Consider the following 9,568-nt stretch of genomic DNA (forward strand, 5'->3'; position numbering starts at 1 on the left):
CCCCCCAAACCCAAGCTGACTTCATTTGTGAACGGTCCTTAAGACATACACCCAAGAAACTAGAAGAAAAACACCAACAGCAACACAAAACTATGTTGGGTAATTTTTATCCTTCTTCTAATGCGTTATCACAATTCACATACATTTCAACTTCAACAGACTTGCGATACATTCGTCAGACTCAACAACTAATCTTGAATTCCATGAAAACCAATCACTCAGTATAAACCTCATCACTCTATCAAACACACACACACACTAGCAACATAATAAACTCACAGAATTCCTTTTCACGTTTTTCTTTCTAACTTTTGTACACAAAATCCACAACGGGATACAGTGCAGCCTCTCTTTAACGACCTTCGATATAACGGCATCCTCTGTATAGCGACATGGTGCCCAGGTCCCGATTTTTTCTTTATATATCATTAGAAATTTTTGATTGCCTTTCCATAACGACAACTCTCTATTACGAAATTTTTTTCTCGTCCCGCCGATTTCGTTTTATAGAGAGGCTGCACTGTATATATCCATTAGCAATGGTTTGTGCCCACGGTGTGAAAAACTATGGTCATCAAACAATGCTGCTACCTCAGAGCTTTGTCTAGTATATAGTACAACAGCTCACCACACCACAACATCACTCGAGAAGGGGGAATACCGTTCATCAAGTTCTTTCCCTTTCAAATGAAATGAACTTACTTCAAAGAAACTGCGTGGAGCACTGCATGTAGGCTACCCTTTTCAGAAAGCAACAAAGCTTCACCAAGAATCTTAGAACTTCACACCAACAGAGTTCATGAGCAGAAAAATGATTAATTCAATAATAAGACTAGACTATTTTTTAATCTAATCGCCATTTCTTTGTCGTGTGTTGATCTGGCTCTTGCTGATTTTCTCTCTGGTATGACTCAACATCATAATTCTCCGGCCTGAAATAAACAAGACAAAATTGATTTCAGCAAACAAAATTTAAAAATTGTAGTTATGTCTCAGAGTGCGTACAAGTACAGTCAAAGCTATTTTAATGGCTCTTATTCTTCTGTGCCGAGATTTAGCCCCAAAGACTTCTGGAATTCGTATTCATGAATTTTTAAAAATGTGTATATACAGTCAAACCTGCCCTGACGGCAACCTCTATAAGACGGTCACCTGTACAAACGGCAACTTTCCATTTCCCCCCTTGCGTTTTTTCTATATAATTTAACTGTGTAAAACGGGCACCTCTCCAACGCGGCCGCGGCCACCATATTTTAACACACAACCCCTATCACACAAAGCAATAACACCTGTCTTAGACGGCCACCTAAGTGACTCCATTACGCTTTGTCATAAATTGTGCACTGGCCCCTGGTGTTGTGGGCGAGCCGTCATAATTCAATCACCTGTCGTTTTTAGGTAGTCCCTCCAACCGATCATGTTGCGTAGGCCCCTCCCACTGTTGACCAATAGCTACCAATTTTCAGCTGCTGGTGAGGTAAGCGTGTGATCCCTCATAACCCATAAGCCCCGCCCAGAACTCATACACAAATCGTAAGTGAGATGTGTGGTCACTGTTTACCCAGACTGTAACAAAGTAACAAGGATGTCAACATGAACTTGCGACAGAAGCGTCGCTCGTTCTCCGAGTGGTGGCGAGCCAAGTGTTTGTTTTAACATGGCACTCGGTCTTCCTCGTCTGATACATTTTTTTTTGTTTTTGTTTGTTACCCTTGTGCTAAATCAGCAACAAAATAAGAATTACAAACAAAATACAAACCAACAACAACAACAACAACAAAAACAAATGCCGCTACTTTCGATTGGGACCTCAGATAGGAATGGTTTGTTTTCTTCATCTTGATCAGTCCTGCCTAAGACGGCCACCTGTCTTATACGGCCACTTTTCTCCTTGACAATGGGTGACCGTCTTACACAGGTTTGACTGTATATTGGTACCAAATTTGCTGGAATAGGTTTACTGCTAAGCTTGAAATCAATCAATAAACATGAGTCTAGTCTTGGAGACAAATGTGTTCTCTTTAAATAAAAAGTAAACATCAAAATGATTTATAACGGAAAGAGGAAAGTGACACTATCAAAGACCAGGGGTCCGGAAATATGTCATGAGTGGGCTAGATCTAGACAGCGAGTCCACTAACACAGAGACATGAGACTGCTGTCCTGGCTAATGAGCCTTGTTGAAAAATCAGTGCTGACGGTGGGAACACACACGCTTTGACAACAGAGGGGTTAATGACAATATTTTCCCCAGTGACACGGACGAAGGTCTCACCATTCAAACAAACGTGGGAAGTTTTGAATTTCCTCCTCTGTGTAATCTTCAAGTTTCTTAGGCACCACTTGCACTTGTCGGATTTGTCCAGAGACATTTTCCAAGATCTCTTGTGGTATCTCCTGACAGTGAGAAGAAAAAAACAGAGCACAACACCTGTTAGTAAGCACAGCTTTGAGAGACAGTATATATATATATATATAAATAAAAATATTTTTTTAGTAAGCGTTGTACAGCACTTGCAACACAATAAGGTCATATAAGTGCCGAAGATTAAAGGTGTAACAAGAGAGTAACAAACACAAAAAAGAAGGAGGGGAGATAAGGATGATAGATGTCTGATAGGAAAGAAGGAGCAAACCACACCAGAGCATCCGCCAACCATCCACAATAAAAATATAAAAGTCAATGGTGGATGCTGTCTGTAATGAGTTGCTTTTCACTCTGCAGGAATCGCCAGGAAAAGACTGGCTTTCCTGACCTTCCAGGTTTCGTTTTGAACCAGTGCCATCTACTCTGTGGTCAAACACTATACCAAGAGAGCTATCAGCCAACCCTGGCATCCCATGTCACATACAGCTTGCACACAAAGGACAGGAGCACACAGCACCAACAGTAAGTTTACATTTCACAAACAGGCCCCACATTGGGACACACACACTCTGTATATACACACACACCTAAGCACAGTTTAACCCTTTTCAAATGGCTACTACTGCCCTCTCATTACAATTCATTTGAGAGAATGTGTGGCTATAAAGATACGTCTCAGCACTAATATGACCCAACTGTGTTGTTTTAAGTGCCATAAGGCTCTTACTCTTACTAAAACTTAACTTAAAAAAAGGAACACCCTCCAGCTTTCCTTTCTTTTGAATTTTTTAATTACTGACCCAAAGTATTCTGTGTAACAAAATATAATATTATACAGTGCAGACTCTCTATAACGACATCGTTGGGACCAGAAAAAAATGTCGTTAAAATATATGGAGAGTGGTCCTTATAGAGAGGCAACCAAAAATTACTAATGATATTTATAGGAAAAAAGCGGGACCCGGGCACCATGTCGCTACAGAGAGGATGTCATTATATCGAAGGTCCTTATAGAGAGGCTGCACTGTATATATATTGCACACAACATTATTTTGTAGTGAAACAAGACTGTTCTATGAATGTGTGAGCACACATCATCCGTCGCATCTTTATCCTTTATACTTAGAAAATGGTTGAACAGATATGATTTGCAAACTTCGAAACCCGACTATAGAATAAATCAATCAGCAAAATACAGTAGAGTCCACGAATCTCGAACACGAAAATCATGAAATCTCGAGTATCTCGAATATAATGCTCTGTCCCGTTTCAGTCCCTATGTTTTCTTTATATTAACTTCACGGAGTTCCCGAACACTCGGAACACACAACACTCGAATCTCTAAAAAATCCACCTGGCATTCTCAACTGAAACCTGGCTTTACAGCCTTTTTGGCTGCAGGTAGGTGTTTCCTTGTTATAGTTACAGTCAAAACGTGGTCCTTGTCTCACCCCGAGAGGCTGGAGGAAGGGGGGACGGGGAGTGATGCTGACCGCACTGCATGACTGGCTTGCCATGTGTGCAGTCATGCTGTGGGACTCGCCCACTGCAGATGGCAAGAGGCGTAACTTTCTGTAAGCCAATGAGATGAGAGGAAAGGAATGATGTAGGAGTTGGCTGTGCACACGAGAGATTTTCTACTTTCCACTTTCATTCATCTTCTTTCTTTTTCACCGTCAACATGTTCATCAAAGGAGCTAACCACGTTAATTGTTTTATGTTCTTTTTTTTTACCTCCCTTGATTTTCTCTCTTTTACTTTGTCTTTGGGGCTTTCACGGACATGACGAATTACGGAAATCTCGAACATTATTTCCAATCCCTGACGAATTCGAGTTACCCGTGTTTGACTGTACATGCATTTAAAACCACTAAATGATTAAAAGACAAGAACTTCGTTCACAGACCTCATCTGGGTACAGGTGTAGCCTTGCCATCAGTGTTTTCTTCATTGGCAGACCAGAAAGGCGCTGGTAACAAGCTTTTTCCATTATCTGTTGGAAATATACACCACATTTGTACTTTTCAAATAAAAAAAAAGGTACACACTATATCTAGATCTAGCACTAGTAGTCAAAGGTGTGGCCCGTTTGATGCTAATGGCCCAGTTGAAGTGGCCCTGATCCAAAAAGTTTGCCTACCTCTAGTCTAGAGTACAGAATAAAATACTTTTTTTCTCAATAACACCAAAGATGTAGGGTCTACTCTACTAAATGTACATATAAAAGAACTAAAAGTAAGACTTTTTTTCTATTCTACCTGAGGTCAAGAAATAAACTAAAAAAATCATTCTAAAATATGAAGACTGAAGAGAAAGTTTACTTGCAAAAAGAGTACAGGAGTCTGCTTAAACCAAACATGGTTAATTTAAAAACAGCAGTAAATTGAAAGAAATTAAATCCCTGATTTTCTTCCTTCTTTTTGAGCAACCCTGCTAAACCAAAAACTCGGCTGTCTTGCAGATTTTGGTTTAAGCAGACTCCACTGTATTTATACTGCAAATAACTCAAGCCTCACCCTTGTTGGATCCATCTCATGAACTCGCCACGCTGAAGCTTGGGAAAAGCCACCTGCATACCTGTAGGAATAAAAAGTAATATTCACTCAATAAAGCTAAATGAAAGAATGTGACAGACAGAAGTTTCATAAAAAAGAGAATAAGAACAGTCACATCCAACAATTTGACAACAGACTAATTCTTAATTGCTGACAGACAACACTTTCTGTAGATTGTAATCCACACCTCGCATTGGCCAAAATGAAGATACAGGCAGATAACATGGCAGATCTATTTCTAGTACTAGTATGCACGCCATATACAACTGAGTTTAATTTTTTAAATTCCAGTAGCATTTTTCCTAAGGGACAACCTTCTCCAATCGTATTTTTATATATATGCAACCAGCATTATATAACATGACTACTTACTTTGAGAAAAAAGTACCGGAAACAAAAGTTCTGAAGGTGACACTGCTTTTCTTTCTTTTTTTTTAAATGAACAGAGGAATTTGGGAGGCATCAATTATCCTTTGTGTGTTTAATGCTAAGAACAGGTATGAATGAAAAGCTGGCAGAGATAACATTCTTCACCCTCTTTTTGCAGTGATGGATGGTACAGTTTCAGATGGAAACAAAAAGGCTTAAGGCACCTCTCAATTACTTTTTTAAAATGAAAGGATATTAAAAGCTTAACAATAATCGATATTCATTTTTATCAAATAAGACAAGAACATTTTTTTTCACACAAACTTTCATACATATATACATTTTTAAAATTAAATTTAAATTAAAAATTTTTTAAATTTATCAGAGTAATCATTTCCACAATCTGAAATTACACATTATGCAATATATGCCACTGAACATTTCTATGGTATTTTGATGTGTAGAGAAAAGAAAGCAACACAAGTCAAGATGATATCCCATCAGTTTAATGGGTTTTCTTCTACTTTCCTCAAGTAAATAAAATTACCTTGTATGGTTGAAATGCTTGAACGTTCTCCAGAAGTTGCCTCTCATGGCAACATGTCTGGTATTAAAAACAACCACATGATCCCCTATGTCAGCTGAATTGGAAAAGAGCAAAAGGAGAATTATAAACAAAGTATCTACTATAGTATTATAATATATACACTTTCTTTGAGAACATTTATTAAGATGAGTGAAAGTTTGTCTATGTGGCTTCCCCAAAAAGAAGGTAAGAGATTACAACAAGCACTATTTTAAATAATGAAAGAAAAAGTTCATACATTGCCCTCTATAGTGAAGCGAAACATTTTTATCTTTAAAAAAAATCTCTATGGAAGATGGGCACAGCACCAAAAAGCATTTCGTCATAAGTCATCTCGAGCAGTCTCTGTTAAACCCATTTCTCACAAAATAAAAATTATCTGAAGCGACAGAATCGATTGTATAGCTAAATCTCTGATATGATGAGTTGAAAAATTGAACTTAAAGAAGATTCCATTTGCAATCTACACAGCTATGGCACTTAAAGAGTAATATTATTATATAATACAATGACAGACAAAGCAAACAACAGAGACAAAACTCGGAGATACCTGTGACACCTAACACACTCCACTTTTCGAAAACATTTTAAATTTAATTTTTCATATACTGATGGAAGACGCAATCTATCAAACAAACAGAGCAAGATGAAGAAACACCTTTTCAACTTAGAGAAGATTAGAAAAAAACAAAACATCAAAATGTCTGAGAAAGCAAGGAAACGCTAAAATCTTGCTAAACCTTACCAAAAGGATGGTAGATTGGCTTGTGCTTCCCCTTCAAGTATGTGATGATTCTCTCAGAAGATCTGAAAGGGCACTGGAGGTTGGCGTCATAAATCCACCACGTTCTTGCCATGACCGCCCATTGCTAAGGAGAAAAATTGTTTAAGTAAGTGATTAAGAAAATGGAGCAAGTGAATTGTATTGATAGGATCTTTATCCAATCATATGATCCAAAGCTTGAGAAGGGTACTAAATATATATACACTGTACGCCTCAAAAGAGAGACAACGACAAAACAAAGATGTCTATTCTTAATTTGTTTACTTCAGAGATGAATGCAGTAGTTTCCTCTTGATCATTTTATTAGGCTACACTTTTATGCATGTCTGTACAGATTTTAAGAAAGGGGTAAGTGGTTTAAAAGGCAACATCCTTATCCGCATCATTGTTGAAAATTTGATGAACTTTTACCAACAATGCCCGACCAAAACTCGTTTGTGAGAGGTGAAAGGCAATAGCAAATTTAACAAAACAGAAAAATTTTGATGAGGGTAGATCTAAGGGCTAGGGTTATGGCGTAAGGGTAGGGGTAGGGATAGGATAGATCTAGCAATCATTGGGACCAAAACCGGACTATGAATCAATGTTTAGTTTTAATTGTTATGAGGTTGGTAATCCGTATTCCCGTTTCTGCTCCCTCTGCTAATCAGCTAATCATCTAATAATAATGGCTTCCAATCATAATACAGTGGAACTTCAACGAGAACTCAGGATTCAACGAAATGAGATGGAATCTCAGTTTTTTTGTTCTTTAAAATCAATTAAAATAACCCGGATTCAATGAGCACTTAAATCAGCAAGCTCAGATTTAATGAGGTCGTTTCCAGGGTAAACAGCCCCTGCAGACACGGCTTCGCTCATTTTTCTCCCACAATGAACTTTATTTATCTATTCCCGAAAACCATCTATTGCACCTGCATCGTAAAGACTATTCACTTCGACGATTGCAGGCAACGAATCACCGTCCTTTTTTCATACCAACACACGGACATGTTATTGGCAGGCGCACGTGTCTACATGTACTCTAGCGTGTGTTGGGGTTGGATGGGTGGCCTGCAAACATGTAACTTCTGTGTGTGCGTGTCGGGGGGAAGGGGGCACCATCGGTTCGGGCGTGGAACTGTGGAACGTCGCAGGACACAAACTCCCTCCGCCCCCCCCAGGGGCAACAGGTTCTACACGTACAGCAACACAACTGTTCTTACACAGCTCATTAATATGCAGGCATTTCTTCAGTCTTCAGGCACCACTTGTTACTACTCTCTTTATTTGGCCTATACTATACATTACTTGCTCAGAGCCTGTAGTAATACAATTATCTAGAATAGATCTAGATCTAGAATCTAGATGTAGATCTACACAAAAACCTCATGTTTGCTTTAAAACGAACACTCGGTTCCAACGAGATTTTAGGTCACGCCCGGCGACCTCATTGAATCCGAGTTCCACTAGATCTAGATTTAGGTCAAGATCTAGAGTATAGCCTATAACTATAGGCCTAACCTAATAATCACAACAACCCTAGATTCTAGGCCCAGGAGGAGGGTGACAGAAACTTCTGAGAAGGGTTCCCAGGCAATACCAATTGGTACTAGCCTAGATAGTTCGATGCCCCTTATATAATAGCCTAGTGTAAATAATGACAATATTTTGCCATTGTAAGAAAAGTACAAAGTCAACTTGAATTATCACAAATACATTCATAAAGCACTGAACATACTTTGACCTTAACCTACCAAAACACGGTTGTTCGCCATGTTGCTAAATTGAAACTAGCAGGCTAAATTATACGTGAATGGTGTCCCCTGAATAAATTTGTGGAGGATTTATTGTAACATAATATAGACCTAGAGTAGGGAGCAGTTATTGTAGGAAAAATACTGAACGAGAGACGGTATAGGGGCCCTTACGGCGCTCGCGGAAGCAGTTGGTAAATGAGGTTTTAAAAAAAGACAAAAGAAAAGAAAATGGAGTGAGGTTACTATTACTGAAGCTGTCAAATCTTTCATGTCAAGATCTAGATCTAGATGTTGATTTTTCACCCTTTTATTGAAAAAATAATTATGTTTTAGGTTTAACTGAGAATCCTTCGGTTTGCCCATCTGCAGTTTTTATTATTATTTTTAAAAATTACCCTTAGATCTATTCTTAATTTTGTTGCCACCATTGGTTTTAAGTGACATTGGTCTGGTTTCAAGTTTGTCTTAGATCTTCGTAGCCTTAGTAACGTTTGGTGTGATAGTAATGCTGGTAAATGCACGCTCCTTGGCGATTCTTGTACAGCTTTATATGGTGCTTAATTCAGTATCAATTTAAACTCATACACAAAGACGACAACAACTACAACCCCCCCCCCCCACACACACACAAAACAACAGCAGCAGCAGCAGCAACGTCAACCACCACCACCACAACCACAACAACAACAACAGGTGTTTGTGTGCATGACAGTTGTAAGGCCTCATGCTAGTAAGCGTGTGGGGGTCTAAAAGCTACATATTATATAATGACTGCTTAACCAATCTGAGCGACTGCCGACAAAAGTGAACGCCAGGTTATCATCAAGTTTTATTGCCTCATGCATAATGGGCTTTAGCATTACATTATATTGATCAAGAAATGACCATGATAATAGGCCTACGGGGTGTCCACTACGGCTCGATCGCCTGAAACTGAAAACAAACACGTTTGTTTTTGAGGCGATCGAGTCGGGCGATCGGCCCGATCGGCCGATCCCATCCGTAGTGGGCACCCCGTATAAAGAAACATTTTTTGGGGATAATCAAAATCAAACAAACGGAAAACTAGAAAAGAATGGCCCGTGAGGGAGAGTGTGCCAGCAAGAACACACACACACACACACACACACACACACACACACACACACACACACACACACACACACG

At 39.0% G+C, this 9,568-nt stretch overlaps 1 protein-coding gene across 1 annotated transcript; it reads right to left on the reverse strand.

Annotated features, from left to right (window-relative positions):
• Window positions 1–91: 91 nt before the first annotated feature.
• LOC101855821 (39S ribosomal protein L13, mitochondrial) lies at window positions 92–8,465 on the reverse strand. The gene is made up of 7 exons (XM_005107671.2): window positions 8,399–8,465; window positions 6,624–6,747; window positions 5,840–5,933; window positions 4,885–4,945; window positions 4,275–4,361; window positions 2,276–2,397; window positions 92–932 (listed from the first exon to the last, which is right to left on the reverse strand). Exons 1-7 carry the CDS (start codon window positions 8,417–8,419, stop codon window positions 845–847), a joined length of 597 nt encoding a protein of 198 aa, XP_005107728.1. The 5' UTR covers window positions 8,420–8,465; the 3' UTR covers window positions 92–844.
• Window positions 8,466–9,568: the final 1,103 nt, after the last annotated feature.

The sequence above is a fragment of the Aplysia californica genome, unplaced genomic scaffold (assembly GCF_000002075.1).
Source record: "Aplysia californica isolate F4 #8 unplaced genomic scaffold, AplCal3.0 scaffold00621, whole genome shotgun sequence".
In the NCBI taxonomy this organism is placed as follows: domain Eukaryota; kingdom Metazoa; phylum Mollusca; class Gastropoda; order Aplysiida; family Aplysiidae; genus Aplysia; species Aplysia californica.